Source organism: Oncorhynchus keta, chromosome 13 (assembly GCF_023373465.1).
Source record: "Oncorhynchus keta strain PuntledgeMale-10-30-2019 chromosome 13, Oket_V2, whole genome shotgun sequence".
Classification (NCBI taxonomy): domain Eukaryota; kingdom Metazoa; phylum Chordata; class Actinopteri; order Salmoniformes; family Salmonidae; genus Oncorhynchus; species Oncorhynchus keta.
In genome coordinates, this window is record NC_068433.1 from 19,705,606 (window position 1) to 19,730,839 (window position 25,234).

Below are 25,234 nucleotides of genomic sequence, written 5' to 3' on the forward strand. Positions count from 1 at the left end.
AATCGACAATATTCAACAAAATCGACAAAAGCTTTGACAAAGGCCTTGAGGACAATACGTAAAGCTTAATAAAGAACAGTGAAACTGGTAAGAGCAGTGTGGGTTTGTCTTTCCTAAATCGATAGAATGAAATGAATGCTTCAATCTTCACGGAACAAAAATATAAACGTAACATGTAAAGTGTTGGTCCCATGTTTCTTGAACTGAAATAAAAGATCCCAGAAACTTTCCATAAGCACAAAACATGATAATTACACAGGTGCACCTTGTGCTGGGGACAATAAAATGTCAATCTAAAATGTGCAGTTTTGTCACTCAACACATTTCCACAGATGTCTCAAGTTTTGAGGGAGTGCACAATTGGCATGCTGACTGCCGGGAATGTCCACCAGAGCTGTTGCCAGAATGTTCATTTCTCTACCATAAGCCAAGCATCGTTTTAGAAAATGTGGCAGGACAACCAACCAGTCTCAAATGCAGACCATGTATATTGGGTCGTGTTGGCAAGGGGTTGGCTGATGTCAACGTTGTGAACAGAGTGCCCCATGGTGGCAGTGTGGTTATGGTATCGGCAGGCAAAAGCTACGGACAACAAACACAATTGCATTTTATCGATGGCGATTTGAATGTACAGAAATACTGTGAGGAGATCCTGAGGCCCATTGTAAGGCCTTTTTTTTCTGCAGTCGTGACATTTTTATTTATTTTTTATTTATCTGTTATTTTACCAGGTAAGTTGACTGAGAACACATTCTCTTTTACAGCAACAACCTGGGGAATAGTTACAGGGGAGAGGAGGGGGATGATTGAGCCAATTGTAAACTAGGGATTAATTAGGTGACCGTGATTGTTTGAGGGCCAGATTGGGAATTTAGCCAGGACACTGGGGTTAACACCCCTACTCTTCCGATAAGTGCCATGGGATCTCTAATGACCTCAGAGAGTCAGGACACCCGTTTAATGTCCCATCCGAAAGACGGCACCCTACACAGGGCAGTGTCCCCAATCACTGCCCTGGGGCATTGGGATATTTTTTAGACCAGAGGAAAGAGTGCCTCCTAATGGCCCTCCAACACCACTTCCAGCAGCATCTGGTCTCCCATCCAGGGACTGACTAGGACCAACCAAATCCATAGATTAGGGCTTTTTTTGTTTGGACAGATTTCATCATATGAACTGTAACTCAGTCAAATCTTTGATATTTTAGCATGTTGCGTTTTATATTTTTTGTTCAGTATAGTTGACATCAGTAAAGTTTTCTGTCATCTCTGCTTCTTTTGCGGAGCAAACATTACTGTCCCTCCCTTATCTTTATTTTAAACTCTCTATTTCGCAGCTTTTCTTTTATTGAAAAACACTGACATTGTCCTTTTTGCCTCTGTAGATTGACATGTACTTTTTCTGCCCATTCCCAAAAGCATTTGGCGATTAGCGTGTAGGCTGTTTGGCACGCGTACACTTAGGCCCTAAAGCTTATAGGCTTACACACTAATGCTAGATAGCCTACAAATAATGAAAAAACATCAATGTAGCCTATAAATAAATAAGTTGTACACGAACTATACATTTATAAAAAAAATGATGTATTGTTTTCTCTTTATTCAACCCACCTGGCACTCACCTGACCTTCATCCACACAATATTTCATGACTATAAACCCGCCTGCCCCACAGATATAACCATAGGGACTGCGGGTTGAACCCACACATCACTAATCCGCTTCTCGGGGAGACAAAGAAAAACAATGTCATATTTACAACACCATTGTCTTCCTCCTCCCCCTCTTGGAATCACACAGCTACAATTATGTTATTGACTTGCTATGCAGAAATGCTTAGACATTTTAAATACTTTTTTGAATCCACAAATCACATTACATCATAAATGATTTTTAAAGGTTGTTGATGCAATGACACTTAATGAAACAAAAAGCACATTCTCTACCACACAGCTAGGCTCCCCCGTAACGGCTGAAACACAGCAGTACCTTCTCCTCCACACAGCTAGGCTCCCCCATAACGGCTGAAACACAGCAGTACCTTCTCCTCCACACAGCTAGGCTCCCCCATAACGGCTGAAACACAGCAGTACCTTCTCCTCCACACAGCTAGTCTCCTCCATAACGGCTGAAACACAGCAGTACCTTCTCCTCCACACAGCTAGTCTCCCCCATAACTGCTGAAACACAGCAGTACCTTCTCCTCCACACAGCTAGTCTCCTCCATAACGGCTGAAACACAGCAGTACCTTCTCCTCCACACAGCTAGTCCCCATCCATAACGGCTGAAACACAGCAGTACCTTCTCCTCCACACAGCTAGTCCCCCTCCTCCACACAGCTAGTCCCCCTCCATAACGGCTGAAACACAGCAGTACCTTCTCCACACAGCTAGGCTCTCCCATAACGGCTGAAACACAGCAGTACCTTCTCCTCCACACAGCTAGTCTCCTCGATAACGGCTGAAACACAGCAGTACCTTCTCCTCCACACAGCTAGTCTCCCCCATAACTGCTGAAACACAGCAGTACCTTCTCCTCCACACAGCTAGTCTCCTCCATAACGGCTGAAACACAGCAGTACCTTCTCCTCCACACAGCTAGTCCCCATCCATAACGGCTGAAACACAGCAGTACCTTCTCCTCCACACAGCTAGTCCCCCTCCTCCACACAGCTAGTCCCCCTCCATAACGGCTGAAACACAGCAGTACCTTCTCCACACAGCTAGTCTCCTCCATAACGGCTGAAACACAGCAGTACCTTCTCCACACAGCTAGTCTCCTCCATAACGGCTGAAACACGGCAGTACCTTATCCTCCACACAGCTAGGCTCCCCCGTAACGGCTGAAACACAGCAGTACCTTCTCCTCCACACAGCTAGGCTCCCCCATAACGGCTGAAACACAGCAGTACCTTCTCCTCCACACAGCTAGGCTCCCCCATAACAGCTGAAACACAGCAGTACCTTCTCCTCCACACAGCTAGTCTCCTCCATAACGGCTGAAACACAGCAGTACCTTCTCCTCCACACAGCTAGTCTCCCCCATAACTGCTGAAACACAGCAGTACCTTCTCCTCCACACAGCTAGTCTCCTCCATAACGGCTGAAACACAGCAGTACCTTCTCCTCCACACAGCTAGTCCCCCTCCATAACGGCTGAAACACAGCAGTACCTTCTCCTCCACACAGCTAGTCCCTCTCCTCCACACAGCTAGTCCCCCTCCATAACGGCTGAAACACAGCAGTACCTTCTCCACACAGCTAGTCTCCTCCATAACGGCTGAAACACAGCAGTACCTTCTCCACACAGCTAGTCTCCTCCATAACGGCTGAAACACGGCAGTACCTTATCCTCCACACAGCTAGGCTCCCCCATAACGGCTGAAACACAGCAGTACCTTCTCCTCCACACAGCTAGTCTCCTCCATAACGGCTGAAACACAGCAGTACCTTCTCCTCCACACAGCTAGGCTCCCCCATAACGGCTGAAACACAGCAGTACCTTCTCCTCCACACAGCTAGTCTCCTCCATAACGGCTGAAACACAGCAGTACCTTCTCCACACAGCTAGTCTCCTCCATAACGGCTGAAACACAGCAGTACCTTATCCTCCACACAGCTAGGCTCCCCCATAACGGCTGAAACACAGCAGTACCTTCTCCTCCACACAGCTAGTCTCCTCCATAACGGCTGAAACACAGCAGTACCTTCTCCTCCACACAGCTAGTCTCCTCCATAACGGCTGAAACACAGCAGTGTCTTCTCCTCCACACAGCTAGTCTCCTCCATAATGGCTGAAACACAGCAGTACCTTCTCCTCCACACAGCTAGTCTCCTCCATAACGGCTGAAACACAGCAGTGTCTTCTCCTCCACACAGCTAGTCTCCTCCATAACGGCTGAAACACAGCAGTACCTTCTCCTCCACACAGCTATCCTCCTGCATTAGGGTACCTAGTCAGTTGTTATGCACCACTCTTAGGCAGGCCTGCAATCTGAACTGCAACCATTAACAACATGTGCAACAGACTCCATTACATTTAACTCTGGGTGTAAAAAACAGAAGGGATCATGGTTTTCAGGGTACCAGAGTATAAGGTTGTATTTTGTTGGTAGAACTTGCAGCCTCACCTTAACAGTAAAGGTGAGCATGTCCTCACCAGTGGCAACATTCTGGTACATGGAATGGGAGACAAAGTGGTCAGCCCAGTGCAGAGCACCAAGTTTCCTCTGCAGCCTCAGGCCAGTCCAGTGCTGCTGTAGCTACATCCATCTGATACCGAGGGGTGTAGTCCTCGATTTAGGATGAGATGGTCCATCATGGGTGACAGAAGCCTCCACAACAACACAAGGGGTCTGCAACAACTGCATCAGAGGCAGTCGCGCACATACAGTCACACACACAGCTGGAAATGGATGCCTGTGTACTTAGCTGTGGGAGTTCCTAGCTGTGGGAGTCTGCCAGCTCCTCAGTAGAAACTGAGCCTGCACAACCAAGCCACGCCTGCCAGATCCAATTGATCCAGTTTGAACTATCTCCTCCTAAACTGACACTGGAGATAGGAACGATTGAACCCCTCTGAGTGTTTTTGCGCTGACCCTGAAATAAATTAGCCTCTCAGACTTAAATGTAGTGTGACTGAATAAACAAAGACAATGCATTGCTCAGAATCTATTTTTTTCTCTTTCTCTATCCCTATTCCATTTTGAAGGCTGTTATTTCTCCCGCAACTCTTTTTTTTTTCTCGGTTTACTGATTCTCTTTCTTTCATCTCTCTTGCTACAGAATCGTCATCGTCTGTGATCGTTTTTATGGATACCACGACAACGCGGACTACAACGCGCCCGGCGACGGTTTCCATGACGACCACGCCAACAACCAGCTCCACCACAACCACCAGGGCCTCTGCGACGTCCCCCGTTGCCCAGCGACCGCGCACCACCTCGACTACTCTGCCGCCGCCATTGCCGCCAGCAGAGGGCAATATCCCAGAGGGCAACACAAGGTCGTCCCCGTCCTCCAAGCTCCCCAACGTCGGCATTGAGTACTGTAACCCCATGATCATGTCAGACGTGTCCTGGCCCAAGACCAGACAGGGACTGGTGGCCAGGCAACCATGCCCAACTGGAACAATAGGTAATGGGTTTGTTCTACTTAATACTGTGCAGCAGGATGGCATTTATTGTCATGAATCTTGACCTGGATGCATCTCTGCAGAATGGTGACTAGCTAGCACACCCACAAAGTTGTAAAATCAATCTAACCTTAACCAGACTGCTAGCCCTAATGCTTAACTCTAACTTTAAGACCAAAATGTCATTTTTTTGTTTTCATTCATTTTTATGATATAGCCAATTTTGACTTTGCCCATCTAGCGGAAATCGCTCAGTTCTGCCTCCAGGACAAGATTCATGACAATAAACGTCAACCTGCTACCCTGCGTCTGAAATGACATATTCACTGGGACCTGGTAAAAGTACATAGACCACTATAGGCCTACGCCATGGTCGTGTACAGTTGGTAGTTGTCAAATATAGCAACTCACTATCTGGGGTGGAATTATCTGACAGTGCAACAAACATGTCAGTTTAATTGTCATATGTGTTGTCATATGTTTACGTGAATTATGGCATCAAACAAATGCCTAAAGCACTCTGTAGTACAGGCAACGTAGGGAATGTCTGAAACATCACCAACATGGATTAGTGATCCCTGCGGGAATCAAACCCACAACCTTTCTATCGCCATGGTTTTACCAACTGAACCCACTGTATGGAATATTGAACATTATGGATAAGGATGCTAATGGCCATGAGTCTGGCTCTCAGAGACAAACCAGAATCCTCTTCGAGCTCCTGAATTGGCCCCCCAGGAATGAAGCTGATAATAAAAGACAGAGCTTTCCCCTTAAATCTGATCTTTCTCACTGGGGGTAAATCTCCAAACGTAGTCATGCAGTTAACTCAATTAATCCTGAACACCCCCCCCTTCAGTTTCCCCGTAATTTGTCGTCAAACACATTCTGCCCTTGATTTCCTCAGCTCTGTACGGCTACCAATATTCAACTCCTTATGAAAGCATATTGAAGTGTGACGTTTGGCTCGCCTGAATGTTTCCCTGAATGTTTCCCTGAATGTTTCCCTGAATGTTTCCCTGAATGTTTTCCTGAAGGTTATTTACAGGAATGTTCTGTTGTTTGTATGTATCCTCCCATATGCCTTATGTTCGACTCGCTGAGAGTAGAGAAGCTAAAGATGGCAACGGTACAGGACGTATGGAACCAAGACGTGGAATCCTCCCCTACGCTTCTGCAATCCCAGGAAACAAATTAATGAACACTAAAGTGTTGTTGTGTGTGTGCTCTTTAACGAGGACCAGGCGCTTACTGTAGTTCGTAAGGCGCCACGTCACTCGTTTCTTCGTCTCCTCCTGTGCCAACTGGTATCAGCTCAGGTCAAAATGAATTGGTACCAACATATTAAGATCCAAGAAGGTCAAGCGCCTCTGACATTAAGTGAAATAGTTTTGAAGTCAATAGTAAGCATTGATCTACATGGAGAGAGTGATATCAAACAGAGATGGAAGAAATGCATGTGAATGTTGCCATTAGAATCCGTATCAATGTATTATAAGATTTGTGTTGTAACATGGCGCCCACGTTGGCAAGGGTGTCAGTGGTTGTGTCCCAGTGCTGCTCAGGGCCCGTATTCACAAAGTATCAACATTGAAGTGCTGAAATAGGGTCAGTTTTGCTGTTTAGATCATAATGAATAAGATTATATGGAAAGGAGTGGGTCCTGATCCTAGATCAGCGCTACTATTTTTAAGATACGTTTTGATCACAAGCCCAGAAGTATTAAAACCAGGTTTGGGGACGCTCATTACCTGGCGACACCATCCCCCGCGACGTGGCCTCTTGAACGCCTCTGGCGTACGGCACAACAAGAGGGACACAAAACCACCGAAGTAGAGGACGGCTTTGAGTTTCCTCACAGGCTGTCTTTGAAAGTTCCTTGAATCCCTACCATATCTCTTTCTCTCCAACATTCTCTCCCTCTCTCCATCTTTTCTGTCTTTCTCTCCCTCTGTTTTCTCTCTCTCTATCATTCTCTCTCCATCTTTTTCTCCCTCTGTCTCTCTCCCTCTGTTTTCTCTCTATCATTCTCTCTCCATCTTTTTCTCCCTCTGTCTCTCTCCCTCTGTTTTCTCTCTCTATCATTCTCTCTCCATCTTTTTCTCCCTCTGTCTCTCTCACTCTATTGTTGTCTCTCCATCTTTATCTCTCACTCTGTCAGGTTGAGGCCCATCTGATAAACCCATCAAACGTTAGGAAGTCCAAGGAGGACTGGGAAGGAAATTGTGTGTCAGTCAAAGTTGATATCAGTTAATGTTAGCAGTCTGTCTCCCCCTCCTCTCTATATCCCATGGACATGTACCAATTGGAGACTAGTGTTTTTCTTCCCCTGTCATGGAGTTGATAGTTTAAAAAAAATACCCAATTGCAGTTTATACACAGATTGAATATAAACACTATCAATGGCATAGCCCACATGGACTTGTCCTGTTTTCCTCTATCTGTACCCCTTTGAAATGCTGTGCATCCCAAATGGCACCCTATTCCCTTCATAGTGCACTACTTTTGACTAGGGCCCATAGGGGAGTGTGAGTTTATATAGACGCAATCACCGCTTATACGCAGAGTTAGTAAAAGCACTGATAGGGGCGTAGTCCCATTTTTAACGGACCCTTTTTCAGTAGCCCTGTGTGACCCAAAGGCCACACACACACACACGTCGCTCCACATCCCCGTCCGTACCAGTCGTCTCCCTCAGGCAGCATTAATTGACCTTTCGTAACGAACTCCAGGATTTCCGACTTAATTGGAACACAGTTTGGTGTATTTTTGCCAGGGGTTCAACTGTCGCACCCGTTTAACACACGCGGAGGTGCGCTGACTCTTAATTACTAGATTCACACACTATCCAATATACCTCTGTAGGCCCTGAAGTGCTACCACAAAAAGAAATGACTTCATTTAACACGTAGATGACTTAATTTAACATGTAGATGACTTAATTTAACATGTAGATTATTTAATTTAACGTGTAGATGATAAAACCAGTCGATTACATTCATTTTTAACATCCCCAAATATATTTATTTTATTTTAACATTTAAGTTGAATTGGTTTTAAGGACATGGTAGTTTGATTGGGAAAGTGATATTTCAGGGGTAAAGTCGTGACATGCACATTCATACGGACAAACACCAACAGATTGTATGAGGATGAACAATGAAAATACAGACGAAGCAGTTGCGAGAAACAGTCGTTTCGAAGCACGTGTCTCACAGTGGAATAGTTTTTTTTTTACCCTGGGGGATTGTTGGGTAACTGAAGCATGGTCTTCAGATTAGTGTTGAACCCCAATTCTGCCCTCAACTCTCCCCCTCCAGACATACGTTCAGGGGACCAACCTTTTGTTTTCTTACCAACATGGTAATTGTCATTGGTAGCATAGCGTTAATCTCCAGGGACAGCTTTGATATATGCACTATTGCCTCTAACTCTGAGTGTTGTTTTCTTCCACAGGCGTGGCCATGTATCTGTGTATGGGGCCCGGAGGATACTGGGACCCCCAAGGGCCCGACCTCAGAAACTGTACGTCCCCGTGGGTCAATGTCATCACCCAGAAGGTAACGAGTCCCTACTTACAGACGCACGCACACTCGCGCATGGCCACACACTTCGCGCTTGGCAATTCACACTTGTTCACTTGGCAACAATGGAAACTTCTTCGACCAAGGGGATACGACGCCCATCCTCCCATCCTCTAGGACAGGGCCACTGTGTTCCACTGGTTTTCTTTGTCGCTGCTGAGAAGAACATAGTCAATTAATGTCCACTCACTATAGACCCAAGAACCACAGTTGAAAGCAGCTGTCTTAGAACACTCCTTAGAACACTCCTCCCTACTGCATTGAGTTCACAATGTTGGCCAATACACCCACTACCCAATTGTGCCATTTTCTTTAGGCCCAGAGGGGTCTATCTCATTCCCCGGACAAGAGTTACTCAAAGAGCTCCACGCATTCTGTGTTTAAATCTATAATGGAGAGGCACTCACAGAATATGTGGTTATTGCAGCTACAGCAGTAGCACTAGTAGTACTAGTAGCATCACTATCCCTGTTTATGAAATGCATCGGATCTCAAAAAACTCGCAGGAGCCCGAGGCATGCGGGCAATAACACTTATAATCCACTCCAGAGCGGCAAATCGCAGCCCCTTAACCAAAAAGTGCTTTGTGGATATGGATTCACAGGTGGCAGAGGTAAAGAGAGAGAGAGGTAAAGAGGGAGTGAGAGAGGGGGAGGTAAAGAGAGGGAGCGAGGGAGGTAGAGAGAGAGCGAGAGGTAAAGAGAGAGAGCGAGAGGTAAAGAGAGAGAGCGAGAGGTAAAGAGAGAGAGCGAGAGGTAAAGAGAGAGAGCGAGAGGTAAAGAGAGAGAGCGAGAGGTAAAGAGAGAGAGCGAGAGGTAAAGAGAGAGAGCGAGAGGTAAAGAGAGAGAGCGAGAGGTAAAGAGAGAGAGCGAGAGGTAAAGAGCGAGAGAGCGAGAGGTAAAGAGCGAGAGAGCGAGAGGTAAAGAGCGAGAGAGCGAGAGGTAAAGAGCGAGAGAGCGAGAGGTAAAGAGGGAGGTAAAGAGAGAGCGAGAGGGAGGTAAAGAGAGATGGGGGAAAAGAGGTGGATAAAGAGAGTAGGAGGGAGGTCGAGAGAGAGAGGTAGGGAGAGAGGGAGGAAACGAGAGAGGGAGGGAGGTAAACAGAGAGAGGGAGGTAAAGAGAGAGAGGGAGGTAAAAGCTAGAGAGGGAGGTAGAGAGGGAGGTAAAGAGAGAGCGAGAGGGAGGTAGAGAAGGAGGTAAAGAGATGGTGGATAAAGAGAGTAGGAGGGAGGTCGAGAGAGGGAGGTAGGGAGAGAGGGAGGAAACGAGAGGGAGGTAGGGAGGTAAAGAGGGAGAGAGGGAGGCAAAGAGAGGGAGAGGGAGGTAAAGAGGGAGCGAGAGAGGGAGGTAGAGGGAGCGAGAGAGAAGTAAAGAGGTAGCGAGAGAGGTAAAGAGGGAGGTAAAGAGGGAGCGAGAGAGAGGCAGGTAGAGAGGGAGGTAAAGATAAGGAGAGGGAGGTAGAGCGAGAGAGGGAGGTAGAGGTAAAGAGCGGGAGATGGGGATGTAAAGAGAGAGGTAAAAGAGAGAGGGAGGTAGAGAGAGGGAGATGGAGGTAAAGAGAGGGAGGTGGAGGTAAAGAGAGGGAGAGGGATGTAGAGAGGGAGTGAGATGTAAAGAGAGAGAGGGAGGTAGGGAGAGAGAGGGATGTAGAGAGAGAGGTAAAGAGAGAGAGGGGGAGGTGGAGAGAGGGGGAGGTGGAGAGAGGGGGAGGTCAAGAGAGAGAGGGGGAGGTCAAGAGAGAGGGGGAGGTAAAGATAGAGAGGGGAGGTAAAGATAGAGAGGGGAGGTAAAGAGAGAGAGGGGGAGGTAAAGAGAGAGAGGGGGAGGTAAAGAGAGAGAGAGGGAGGTAAAGAGAGAGAGAGAGAGAGAGAGAGAGAGAGAGAGAGAGAGAGAGAGAGAGAGAGAGAGAGAGAGAGAGAGAGAGAGAGAGAGAGAGAGAGGTTGGTAAGAGAGTGGGATGTAAAAGAGAGAGAGAGGTAAAGAGAGAGTGAGAGGTAAAGAGAGAGTGAGAGGTAAAGTGAGAATGAGAGGTAAAGAGAGAATGAGAGGTAAAGAGAGAGGGAGGTAGGGAGAGAGTTAGAGGGAGCGACAGGGAGGTAGAGAGAGAGCTAGTGAGAGGGGGAGGTAGAGAGAGGGTGAGGTATAGCGAGTCAGAGGGGGGTAGCGAGAGAGAGGGGGTAGCGAGAGAGAGGGGGTAGAGAGAGAGGTGGAGGTAGAGAGAGAGGGGGAGGTAGGGAGGGAGGGAGAAGTAGAGAGAGGGGGAGGTAAAGAGCGAGAGAGAGGTGGAGGTAAAGAGGGGGAGGTAAAGAGCGAGAGGGGGAGGTAAAGAGCGAGAGGGGGAGGTAAAGAGCGAGAGGGGGAGGTAAAGAGCGAGAGGGGGAGGTAAAGAGCGAGAGGGAGAGGTAAAGAGCAAGAGGGAGAGGTAAAGAGAGGGAGGTAGAGGTAAAAAGAGAGAGGGAGGTAAGAGGGAGTAAAGAGAAAGAGGGAGGTGACGAGAGAGGGAGGGAGGTAAAGAGAGAGTGAGGTAAAGAGGGAATGGGCTGATGTTTTGGGTGTCAACTACAGCTCAGTTTCATTCTGTTGAAATCGATATGGAGATGATTCCACTCTTCTGTTCTATCCTCTACCATAATGTCGCTCTGTTTCCTGACTCAAATTCTTAGTCTATTATAGAATGCATCTCGCACGCAAAGCAGCACAAAACTTGACACCTATACACTTTTCCCCTATGTACATACTTGGTGGGAGTGACTATCGGAATATGGATACATTTTTAACAAAAGTGTTATTAATCTTTATTACGCAAATTAGGCATGAGCGATGTGCCTGTCATCCCTCGTTGTCGCTGTGGCGACAGGGAATTTAAATGGAGATCAACCTGTCAGGCGTCCCAGAATTCCGTCTGGCGCTTATTTTCACACCACTGTCCCTGGTTCTTCTCATTAACAGAAAGACGCAGAGAGATGAACTCGGAGAGAAAGAGACTGGAATGGAGGGAGAGAGGCTGAGAGAGAAGGAGTGATTGGGATAGAGATGGGGAGGCTGAGATAGCGGTGACAGACCTCACTTTTTCTTACTTTGGCCATAGCTGTTCTTATTAAGATGGAGAGAGAAACCGAGAGGAAGAGAAGGGGGAGAGAAGAAGAGAGCTTCTCTTCACTCCACACACTGTCCACACAGGGTCGAGGTTCTCGAAGAAAGGCAAATTAAGCCGGTGTAATTGGATCTGCTAATAAACACAAGAGGCAATGATTGCAAGGGATGGCCAAGTAAATCATGTGAGACCCTTTGCCGTGGACACCGCAGTCTCTCCATAATGCTTCTATTCATTCCTTTTATAGTACACTACTTTTAACCAGAGCCCTACGAAATCTGTTAAAAAGTTGTACACTACCTAGGAAATAGGGTGTCATTTGGGACATAGTCCCAGACTTTGACTCCTACAGTGCATTTGGAAATTATTCAGACACTCAGCCTTATTCTGATATTGATTTAAATTTATTTTTATGTCATCAATACACACACAATACCCCATAATGGGAAAGCAAAAACAGGTTTAAGAAATGTTAGAAAATGTATAGAAAACCCCCCCTGAAATATCACATTTACATAAGTATGGATGGGGAGCTTCGCTGTGCAGTTATTTTCAGATCTCTCCAGATATGTTTGATTGGGTTCAAGTCCGGGCCCTGGCTGGGCCACTCAAGGACATTCAGAGACTTGTCCCGAAGCCACTCCTGCGTTGTCTTGGCTGTGTGCTTAGGGTTGTTGCCTTGTTAGAAGGTGAACTTTTGCCCCAGTCTGAGGTCATGAGTGCTCTGGAGCAGGTTTTCATCAAGAATTCTGTACTTTGCTCCGTTCATATTTCCCTCGATCCGGACTAGTCTCCCATTCCCTGCCACTGAAAAACATCCCCAAAGCATAATACCTCCATCACTGTTCTTCACCGTAGAGATGGTCTAAGTTTCCTCTATACGTGACACTTGGCATTCAGGCCAAAGAGTTCAATCTTGGTTTCATCAGACCTGAAAATCTTGTTTCTCATGGTCTGAGAGTCTTCAGGTGCCTTTTGGCAAACTCCAAGTGGGATGTCATGTGCCTTTTACTGAGGAGTGGCTTCCGTCTGGCCACTACCATAAAGGCATGATTGGTGGAGTGCTGCAGAGATGGTTGTCAGGAGATCTGTAAATGTGACTCGGGTTCTTGTTCACCTCCCTGACCAAGGCCCTTCTCCCCTGATTGCTCAGTTTGGTCGGGAGGCCAGCTCTAGGAAGAGTCTTGGTGGTTCCAAACTTCTTCGATGTAAGAATGATGGAGGCCACTGTGTTCTTGGACTTTCAATGCTGCAGACATTTTTTGGTACCCTTCCCCAGATCTGTACCTCGACACAATCCTGTCTCGGAACTCTACGGACAATTCCTTTGACCTCATGGCTTGGTTTTTGCTCTGACATGCACTGTCAACTGTGGGAACTTATATAGATAGGTGTGTGCCTTTTTCAAAATGATGTCCAATCAATTGAGTTTACAACAGGTGTAGTCCAATCAAGTTGTAGAAACAGCTCAAGGATGATCAATGGAAACAGGATACACCTGAGCTGAATTTAGTCTCATAGCAATGTGTGTGAATACTTATGTAAATAAGGTATTTAATTTTAAAAACATTTTTTATACATTTGCAAAAAAAATCATTGCTTTGTCATTATGGGGTATTGTTTGTAGATTGAGGATTTTTTTTAAATTGAATCCATTTTCGAATAAGGCTGTAACACAACAAAATGGCGAAAAAGCCCATGGGTGTGAATACTTTCCGAATGTACTGTATGTATGAAATATCAGAGGAAAGAAGTGCATCATCCGCGAACACAGCCGACTAAACACAGATGTCTGACTTGGTTAGACTCCTTAACATGGCCCAAAATATATGTAGCCCAAATGCTCTCTCTTGGTCTTCACTAAACCCGAGGCTAATCGAATGCAGGAAGCTATAAGTGTTCTAAAAATAGAGGGACCTTAGGAAGAATAGCAGACCTTCGGAACCGTGCTCCAAATCAGATCCAACCTCACCTCTTCAATGTCCCTGTTGATTTTACTGTATATCCAGATTTGAAATGTCTTCAAACTGTGTTTAGCACTCTAATTTTGACCAGATTAAATGTTCTTTCTGAACGGTAGTCAAATCTCCTGCAAATGAAAACATTTCCCATTTGAATGGAACAGGTGTTATTCAATTAAATGTCTGGGTAGTAGAAACAAAGAAAGCGAAACACAAAGTTATTTTTTTCGTAATCCAATTCAAGATAAATTAAAAGCACAGAAACACATTGCACTATGAAATGAGACTCCTCTAGACATCATTAGGCCTCTCTGGTTGGCAGATTTATATGTTGTAATTTAAAAACCAAGAGACACGACGACTACAAAGCGGTTGCTAGTTTGTGGGCAAATGGAGACTCTTCGGAGACAGTCTCATCCATGGCTTGAGGGGATGTTTTATTAAATTGTTTCCCTCAGAAAATGTAAATAGGTACTCTCTCCAACCAAGTGGCGTACATAGGGAATGATTCGTGGTTGTGCTTTGAAAACATTTGTTTCTCTTCCTCCGGAGTCTAAATAAAGAGCTGCTGCATGCAATACAACAACAGACTGAGAGAGAAAGAGAAGGGGGGGGGATAAGTTGATTGGTTTAAGCAATATGGTGTAACTTCCACCTAGTGAGGCAAGGTCGAGCTATTATCAGATTGATTACAAATGTCAAATCATCTCAGATCTCCACAGGTGCATAAGGGCGTGGGGGTTTAGGGGATGATTTGGGATTGGGCCAGACAATCTGAGCTCGAGAGGGGGGATTATTGAGGATAAGCAGAAAAAAAAACTTATTTCATACCTAAAGACCGCCAAAGTGAAAGACTGGAATGATCAATGTTGTTGTTTTTTTGCCAAAAGATCTCGCCAAAGCACAGTCACGACAATCACAGAAGTTCTCTAGACAAAGTTCATTTCAAACAGGCGTCATCCTCCGTGTGTGACATGTCTTCCCCCTAAAGCTAGCAGCCGTTAGTTTCACGCTGCCTATAGACTTTTAGGGGAGACTTGTCTCGATAGTTGACTTCATAATTGTTTCCTGATAGTCTATTAGCCCCCGTGTGCATTCAATTAAACATTTCCTCGTTTCCTCACTATTCAATTGCAGGCGATAGTGATATAATCAGGAAATCTGTACATGCTAAACATTATTTTCTAACTTCAAACATTTTGTATAATGCCGTTTGTCATGTTTGAAATGTGTATATTGAAAATAATATGTTTAATGCAGAGTATGTGTTTAGATACAGGGAGACGGATGACTGTAGGATTGTATTTATTTATGATGTAATAGTGTTTGACTTTGTCACAAATTTGAGACTGGAATAGATTTGGTTCTAGCCACTTTAAATCAAATCAAATAGCATAAAATAGTATATACTTATACATTCATTCTTATACATTCCCTCTCATTCAGCAACATTGAATGAAATATTGAATCCTCATATTATAGATTTGAACCAATCATATTTTCTTCCCCTCGAGGACCCCATTATTAAGCCAAATAGTGATAATTCTGCGCAAAACCTCAAATTTAGACCGGGACAACTGGGTTCATGTTTGGCCAGCCCATCTGCATTTGCCCAAACTGCCCTATGGCCAGTCCGTTGGTACTATATCTACATAGCATGATAGTCAGTGGTTAATTGCATACTGTGTATGTGTCAATGTGAATATGTGTCTGCCATCATGATTGGTTAAATATGTGTATGTTGTTTTTCCAGCTCAAAGCAGGAGAGACTGCAGCCATGATTGCCAGGGAGCTATCGGAGCAAACTAAGAGTAACCTTCAGGCAGGGGACATCACCTACACAGTCAAGGCCATGGGTCAGCTTGTGGACCTACTTGACGTGCAGCTGAGGAACCTTACCCCTGGAGGCAAAGATAGTGCAGCCCGCAGCCTCAACAAGGTAGGTTTCTACCTCCAGTCTGGGAAAAGCAATGGCCGTGTCATTTCCTTTCCTCGTCTCCTTCCCTTCGGGACTCGTTGATTTGACAGATTGTGACAGGCGAGAGCAACATAAACAGTAGGGTTTCCAACCTTTCGCTTCGCCTATCCAGATTGTTCAGCTCAATGGTCCACCAAGGACACAGGATGAAGAAAGGAGGATATATATGAGAATTGATTCATAGCCGAAGGAAGAACTGACTTTATTCACCTTTCTTTGTTTCCTTCAATCTCTGAAACTTTCTTTTCCACCGGTGGAGGCCAGACAAGGATTTCAAGCCAGTCAAACCTGAACTGTGGGCATTGTTTTAATGATCTGTACTCCGGCCACAACACTGTCATACCAAATTATCTCCTGCATTATTTCTCGCATCTAGCGATCTGCCCGGGCCCTCAAAAAAAATCATAATCTACAAGCAGCCAAACGCAGGGGGATATCTTAACAGCATCACCGCATAGGCTTTTCTGCTTTATATTACCAAAAGTCCGTTGGGGTTATAACTAATTATAACAGCAAGCGCGTGGGTAGGATGATTCCAAAGTAGGTAGACTTTTTAAAGAGGTCATAGGGATATTCCAGGCACGTCTGAAGCGGTTCTCATGCCATGCTCGTTTCTTTCTAATGACAGAGGAAATGTATTAAACATAGCTGTTTTCTAAACCCAAGAGTGCCTGAGTTTTTTTGTAGCCCCAACCTAATGCAATTATTCCCAAATTCACAGTTGGGTACACATAGGGGCACTCAGGCAATGTGACGCAACCAATGGAAAAGCAAACATCAGTGAAATTCAAAATGTCAGCCGTTAATTTGTTTTAGCGGCTTCACTTGTAGTGGAACAATAACACCTGTTTCCCAATAGCTTTTTTTCACAGACTTTATTTAATTGCCGCATGCAGCCAGATGCCTCCATTGAGATTTAAGTGTCATTCCCTCCTTGGAGAGCGAGGCGATGGTGATAGCCAACGGGCCGAGGAGAAATCTGACGGCTTGCACTTCTGATCTCTTTATCTATGGCTTTTACGAGGTAGCCATCTTGAAAATAAAAAGTTAAGAACAGTTACAATTCAAACTACGTTTTATGGGAGAGGATCCTTGATTTTTATTGTTATAATCTTGTCGTAAAACTGGAGCCAATGTTCTATGAATATACAGTATGTCAAAATAAACATTAGCCTAGACTACAGGGGCTGCAGGTAGCCTAGTGGATAAGATCGTTGGGCAGGTAACCGAAAGGTTGTTGGTTTGAATCTCCGAGCCGACTAGGTAAAAACAAAATGCCAATGTGCCCTTGAGCACACCCTAATTGCTTCTGTAAATTGCTCTGGATAAGAGTGTCTGCTAAATGACAAAACATTTTAATGTATATTGTTTTTTACTTACGTCTTCTCTTATGATGATGCCAAAAAGGATAATGTCTAGAACAAGGAAAGCTACTACTGGGAGAATATAATTTTTCCCATTTGATCATTATCTCTTAGATAAATACACTAACTACCTGGTACACCAAGGACTTATGACAAATCTCCCCTAACACTCTCTCTATACCATTCAAGGTTGTCCTCTCCGCTCTGTCCTACATCCTTTCCCCTTTAATCCCAGCTGACATAGCAGACCCTAGCGCTGGTGCTCCACCTCTCTCTCTCTCGCACGTGTTTACCTCTGAGTTCAATCATTTTGACACAATCTGCTAAGAGCTAACAGAATTAAAGATCCCCTTGATAGTGAGCACAATGCTTCTCCGCCGGCAGACAAGGAGCCGATTGAGTTAGCAAACACCAAGATCTGTGGCACTTTTATGATCAAAGTGTCATGCGAAAGGCACTAACTGGACCATTTCCAGGAAAATGGGCTGACTGATGTGAAGGAGTGAGAGCTTTCCTTTATGAGGAAGATGCCACCCATCACAGAAAAGCAGGAGCGCATCAGCATTCCCTCTATGCTACGCGCTACAGCAAGGCTAGGCTAACAAAGTAGGCTTCTGTTTATTTAGTCTGTTCCCAGCCCAATGCTACGTGCTAGTCTAGCTAGCTGTCAGTACTCCAGTGCTAATTTGAAATCTCTACATACTGTGTTGACCTGCTAACATCAGTCCCAGGTATGCGAAACTCCTTCAGGTTTAGCTTTACTCCTGCTGGGACAAGGGTTCCAAGTTAAATAGTTCTTCTTTAGTTCCTTTTTTCCCCTCCACTTAGCCACAGGTACAAGCAGTAACCTTGAAACTCCAACTTGAAAGCTGAACAATGTCTCAGCCACAATCCCCACTTGGGCTGTGTGGCTTGTTTCTGCTCTAATTGACTAAGATTCTTTGTGATGTTTTCTATGAGAGGGAATAATTAATGTGCATGCCGTTTTTCACACAGTTTATGTAAAATGAGAAAGTCTTAATTAGCCAAAGTCAAGAGGTGACTTTTTGTTATATATTTATTTTCTCTCTTTTCACACTTTATTTCATACTAATGGAACTTGTATGTCGTGTCAACCCTTTGCTAACGATTATTTTTTCTGGTGGTTTGCAGCTGCAGAAAAGAGAGCGCTCTTGCCGGTTTTACGTGCAGGTATTTTGACTCTTATCTTTCACCCAGCTGCCTACCCTTCCCATCCGCCATGGTGCTGTGTTTTGGTGTAACCATCATTTGTGACTTGTTGCCCCACCATAATGTCACGCTTTGTGCTAATGATAGTCCTGGCTGTGAAGGCATTTGTTGCTCAATCAAAGTAAACTTTGATCTTGTAAAATTGTGTCTGAAAACTTGGATCTAAACATACCACTTTGGGCAGCAGATATCCTAGTGGTTAGAGTGTTGGGCCAGTAACCAAAAGGTTGTGAGATCAAATCCCCGAGCTGACAAGGTAAAAATATGTCGTTCTGCCCTTGAACAAGGCAGTTAACCGACTGTTCCTTGACCGGCCTTGTTAAATAATAAATAATAAAAAAGAAAAAAACGTATCAGTGTGGATGCAACTATTGCTAGTTGCCATTTTTTTAAATCCAAGTTGTTGCTCATCTCACTTTCTCTTAACCACATCCCAATGTCCTAATCCTCCCACCAAACCCCAACCCCTGCAACCAATTCACATAGCCACCGTTTCCCAGCATGTTTTGCTTGTTAATGCTGTCTTCATGCCACTGTGTTTGTGCCGTGATGGTTGTTGATGGTAAAACAACACTCCATAGGAGAAACTGTATAAATACTGTATGTAATGCATACTATATTATAAGATCCTCGGCTGGTCGTGGTTGAATAGGTAATGGTCTACATATAAATGTCAAACAAGATATCAGGTTTTTTGCTTGAAGGAAATGTCACGTATGTTTTCCCTGCTGGAGACGCCAACAAGACGACCGACTGACTATACAATACGTTTAAGTTGTTTCCTTAGATGAAATAAAGGGAGCCATATATAATCATCTATAGCAATATACTTGTTCACAACACCACAATAACCTGATTATGTCATTCTAGCATATACTCACAGCTTTCACGTTGTTATAACCGTCAGTGGATATGCACTCGCTCAAAGCCACCATCAAGTAATTTCATTTCAATGCCCCAAAGATTTTTTTTTCCCCCCAGAAATGTAAATCCGACTTCCACATTTTTGTGTAATAAGTAGATATGGTTAAGAGCCAAAAGTGACCTCATTTTAACCAAAGAAAGTGAAAACCCGCCGTCCACCAATACTTCCCTGACAGGCAAGACTCACAGGGGGGGGGGGTGTTATGACTCTTCATAAAGCATTTGTGTCCCAATTTGTAGGGCCTCCACAGCTATTTATTGAGCTCCAGTGTGGATTTGATGTCCCGGCTCGTCGGTAAAATGTCATCAAAATCTGTTCTACCTTAAGTGCTACCGGATGAGGTGACATGCATGCTTCCCACCGCAGAAGGTTCCTATAGCTTACAGATGCTGTCCTACATTGTCTGCGGTAGTATCACATCTGTCAGGCAACATAAATTTGATTGTTTCAAATATGGTCCTTCTGTAGCTCAGTTGGTAGAGCATGGCGCTTGTAACGCCAGGGTAGTGGGTTCGATCCCCGGGACCACCCATACGTAGAATGTATGCACACATGACTGTAAGTCGCTTTGGATAAAAGCGTCTGCTAAATGGCATATATTATTATTATTATATTATTTTGCGGCATGTCTGAACTCACTTGAATACGTATGGGTTGTTTGATTGAGCATCTTCCAGTGGATGAAAGTGTGTGTGTACGAAACAGACTATGGACCATGTATAAGTGTGCACAGCATTTGAATATCAGTTGGCGTTTTGCAAATTCTACATTTGAGTCATTAAGAGGATGCGCTTATCAAGTCAAAATCAAATCAAATGTATTTACATAGCACTTCGTACATCAGCTGATATCTCAAAGTGCTGTACACAAACCCAGCCTAAAACCCCAAACAGAGCGACTTACAGTAGTGAGTGCATACATGTTTGTACTGGTCCCACCCGTGGGAATCAAACCCACAACCCTGACGTTGCAAGCGCCATGCTCTACCTACAGAGCCACATGGGCCACGTATTGTTTTATATGCACTGACTAAGAAATGTATTAATTATGGATACCTGTGGGTTTGTGTGTGTATGCACACAAGTGTCTACATGATTGTATGTGTGTGCAGTACCAGTCAAACGTTTGGACACACCTACAAGGGTCTTTATTTGTACTATTTTCTACATAATTCTACAATAATGGTGAATACATCAAAACTAACTATTGTTCTACAATGTAGAATGTTAAAAATAAAATAAAAAACACCCTGGAATGAGTAGGTGTGTCCAAACTTTTGACTGGTAATTTACATGGGCAACAGTTGAACCGTGCACTGGCGTCGACTCGATACCTTCCCTGAGCTTGACAGTGACAAACAAACGGGGATGGAATCTCATTCGACGAACCAGAATAATGGAACAACATCTGCTGGTCTTCTGTAAACGCAGACATCGATTGCGCTGTGTCATGGCTTTGAGGGACTTTCATTGATTAGGGAAATTGAGCAGTGTTTTCTCCAACTAGGCCCCTGGTGGTTCACGTAAGTGAGATTAGTGGAAGCATACAAAACAAACCAGGGCAGATGGCTTTGTGCCGCACCTGCCTGCACAGACCTAGACGCACGCACTTGAATGCATGCACACAAATAGACAGGCTCACACACATCCTCTGTTTTGGTACCGGGCTGAGCACGCCATGCACAATCATTGCTGGCAATGAGGTAGAGGCGTTATGTTAAACACAGTCTTCTCAGGGTCAAAAATACCTTGAAAAATTCAAACAGATTATAGCAGTGCGAATGATGGGCTTGGGTGAATTGACGACCAGTGCACGTCGGAGGGCGTGGATGTTATTAAGATTGGTGATCAGGTATGCAGTCCCAACCGCTCGTTAGCCCCCTAATTGCTGGTTAGGAGGATGGAGCAGGTGTTTGCTCTCTAATGGAGATGAGAGGAGCCTGGTTCACCATCTTGATTTAGGGAATCCATCTTGTTTTATGTGGGGTGCTTGACAAATCCATTTGCATGCCACCGGATCTACCCGAGACCATTATTGAATAACATCTTAGGAAGAGATTTGAGGTTATCAGTAGTAGGCCAATATTTATAGATAATTCAACATGTCATGTTCTAGAGACACCTTAGTTGAAAGTGTTGAGAATATTGGGTCCCACATTAAGCTAAACATGTATTTTTAAAGCTTAATGAAGCCTACATAAACCCTTCATAAGGTCTATGTGGATGCGTGAGGAATTGTAGTATTCAGTGACTACATATACTGTAAATAGCCTAGAGCATCATGGGAATTGTCGGTAGCTTTTCTTTGCTCCCTTTTTTGAAAATAATATCTAAACCTTCATTTACTACAAACATTCAGTACAAACCAGCCTCTCTATGTTCACCCTAAAGGATTATGTCCCTATCAGATACATAAAAGGCCTGTGGTCTGTGATTTCGAACAAACATAATCAAAATGGCACCCAGCTTTCTATCCTCTTTGGTGTATTAACTACTATCTTGTTTAGGTGCTTTGACACCATGGTTGGCCAATTACAGTGATTACATCCCCTTTGCGTCAAACTAAGGTCAAACGCCCTTATTTAAAATGGCTGCGACACACAATATTTCCAAAGGGATACGATTTTCAGCCAAGTGTATGTGGAGTTAAGGGATTTATCACATGGTATGACTTTCCTAGCTCCAGTAACTCCGAGTTGAGTATTAAAAATGGGAATTGTATCTCCTGGCGCGAGTGAAGGTCGTAAACCAATAAATTCCGGGATATAGAGAGGATATTGGGTACTGATCCCTTGTTCACCGCAACTCCCTCTCCCCTTCTTCCTCGTATATTGTGGTAACTAGTGATTGTGTCACCGTAGAAGGCGACCTCAGAAAGACCGGAATGGAAGGGGGGGGGGGCGCCTTGTCCAAGAGCGTAATGAGATTATAACATTTTATCGGCGGCCAATTTGTTAAAAGATGAGGTTTGTTAAAATGACCACATACTCATAAAGACTACCCCGTCTATCTACCCCCGACAACCATTCTGTCCTGCGGTTTACTGTCTACAGACTCCACCCTCGCTATGTTATATGGGCCGTGTCTGTTCACGGTCAGAGTTCGACAGCGGTAAACTAAGGTCATTCAATGAAAAAGTACCTCCGCCTCAGAACTGTACAATATTTTGTCTATCTATCTATCTATCTACTAATAGACACCATGGAACTTCTCGTGAAGTGTCTTCCTATTGAGTTCATTTCTAGGAATTTGCATGGTGAATAGACTTGATTTGGGGTCGTAGTTGACTTTGCGACAAGGTGCTGTCTGTTTTACTCTCCCTTCACAATCTTCATATTGACACACCTTTGCATTAGCTTTCTTGAGTGTATCTGCTTCTTTTCATGTTGTATGCCCCGCACACTCCTCAACAGAACTATCAAATGCGGATATATTAGTAGTAATTGCGTTTATTGGTAGTGCGCAGCCGTAGATTGAATTGGTCACCAATTTACAATTGGATCATGTAGCGCAGCTGTGGACATTTCTGGAGCATTTTTTAAATGTCACAGTCCACTTTATTGATAAGCAGGAAGCATTGGAGTGTCTTGTTGAGATTGGTCATGCATATGCTGGCAGTCGCGTACTGAGGACCATTGAGTGAGCAGGGTTGAAGGGTCAAGCACACTGAGAATACTCTACTGATATTGTGGCATGACCACATGATATTGCAGAGTATATTGTAGAGAGCGAGAGCAAAAGAGGGGGAATAGAAAGAATGATGGTAAAAGACCCATAGGCACCAGCAGTGTGAGGCAGAATTGGAGTGAAGGAGCAGATAATATTTTCCAAACGAACATGTTCCAGAAAAAGATAGGGGATGAGTGGAAAAGGGAAGTGGAAAGTGAGGAAGTGCGAGTCGGACTTGCGCTCCATCCCTCTTCCGTTCCGCTAAGCCGTTGACGGGAGTTCAGGCTCAGCCAGAATCAATTTCCCCGACCTGGAGTTCATTTCATCAATCAGCGCGCACACACACACACACACACACACACACACCACACAGGCTGACTTGGACCAGTTCCAGGCACCAGTCTAATATCCCACCCCTTCCATCCCCTTCATTGGTGTATAGCAATCAGAGCGTGCAACAGAACCGTGTACTGTCTACATTCGGTTTGTTGTTTTTCTGAAATTGTTTTCATTAAATAGTTTTTAATCATAGCTAAAGTTTGTATTGCTATGGATTCCTCGATGCGGTCAGCCTTTACGGCTGGGACCGTAAGTTTGTCCCAGATTCCTGTTAAGTAGCAGTTAGCTGCTAGCCATCATGAAAATAGAGCAAGCTAACGCTAGCAGTGCTAGCCCACCAGTGTTTCTATCCACAGCTGGGCACAAATGCTTCAGGTGTGGGATTATTTTCACACAATCACAAGATGAAGATAAGGTCTAACTGCAAAATGGACGAGGATTTGTCTGCCCTCAATTCACCACCATCAAGCATTTAAGAGATCCTCCTGCTGTTAGCTCGGCTGAGAGGAAAGGAAATCTGTTTTCTAAGTACACCGACCTTGCTGTAACCCAGGCAAACCAAATCTGTTTTAAATGCCTCCTATAGCAAAGCTGTCGATGACTCGGGCGGTCTGATCTGTCCCAATCCAACTGACAGATGTTCAGCTCAACTCCGCGACCTGTGGGAGACTGGGCACTCGCAAGGCGCAGGAGATCATGAGGCAGTGTGGCCACCCATCTTTCCAAGAAAATCAGATCCAGCTATCAAACAGCTTTGCCCCGCATGAGACGGACCAACCATCCCCGGGAGTCAACACGGATCCTTGGTGTATACCAACAGCTGGCGGCTGCCCAGTGGCACCCTCCCCCATGGCCACCACAGTTAACCAGGTCGTTTCCCCATAGGATTCCATCACTATCAGTGTGGGCAGCTCGATGGTGAGAGATTTTGGCCTGCCTACGGTCTGTGGACTGACCACGGTCCACTGTCACCCAGGAGCCTGTGGTGACCACAGTATTGACACCATCACTCACGTAGGTTATAACAACCCTGGTTTTAGGCGATCTGAGGGAGGACTACAATCAATTTTATTAAAGACCCTCACTAGCACAGGGAAGAATAATGAATTATCTCCCATGCTACAGAAGGGGTTCTGAACATTTCAGCTGACTTTTTGCCCTAAATGAGTACCTATAGAAACTTTGCAACAACAGGAATGTCTCTTTTTGTGACAACTTTGATTTGCTGTGGGAGCAACAAACACTTTTTTAAAAAAGAGACTGGATTCACCCTAACCGCATGGGGTTCCAGGATTATTTCCAGCAACATCGCAAACTGTTTTAGAGACTGACGGACAGGGTCTGGTAGTGCTCCAGGTGATTTTAATCTTTTGAGTTCTATGGACTATATACAACATGTTATTGGGCCCACCCTAACCTGCATGTATAATCTGGACCTGGTTATTACCAAGGGGCTTTCTATTGACATATCCTCAATAGTTGATGTTGCTTTATCTGATCACCACTGTGTGTTTTTGCTGCCTTGTTGCCCATACCACAGGGTAATACTGAATGAATTATTAAGAAACGCTATATTACCTCTGAAGTTGCTACAGATTTTATTGAGCGTATGAACAATACTCCATCACCTATTCTGCCTTTCTCTTGTGATGATTTAGTTGATAACTTAAGTAGCAAATTAAGGGAAACCATTGATGCCATAGCTCCAATAACGTTGAGAAAGGACACATCCAAACTGAGAGCCCCTTGGATAAGTGAGGAAACTAATAAATGGAAGAGAAATTGCAGGTCCGTTATGATTTTCCGAGAAAGCAACTTCATTTTCCTAAGTTGATCACTAATGATCAGAATCATTTGAGAGTGCTCTTCTCGACCATTGATGGTGTGATAAATCCTACCACCGCAAACCTATGTGCACTTTCCCCCACATCTAAAAGTGATGAGTTTATGGTGTATTTC

At 44.6% G+C, this 25,234-nt stretch overlaps 1 protein-coding gene across 14 annotated transcripts in view; it reads left to right on the plus strand.

Moving 5' to 3' along the window:
- The window catches only part of LOC118392710 (adhesion G protein-coupled receptor L3-like), a 324,261-nt gene that overhangs the window by 215,483 nt on the left and 83,544 nt on the right, over positions 1-25,234 (plus strand). For 11 of the 14 annotated variants that reach the window (XM_052459521.1, XM_052459531.1, XM_052459520.1 and 8 more), the window contains 4 exons: positions 4,784-5,134; positions 8,589-8,692; positions 15,525-15,710; positions 18,266-18,304. In XM_052459521.1, coding sequence (XP_052315481.1) covers positions 4,784-5,134; positions 8,589-8,692; positions 15,525-15,710; positions 18,266-18,304 — 680 coding nt within the window. The remainder of the gene's footprint in view (positions 1-4,783; positions 5,135-8,588; positions 8,693-15,524; positions 15,711-18,265; positions 18,305-25,234) is intronic. The other 3 variants (XM_052459527.1, XM_052459530.1, XM_052459534.1) reach the window with 1 other exon arrangement.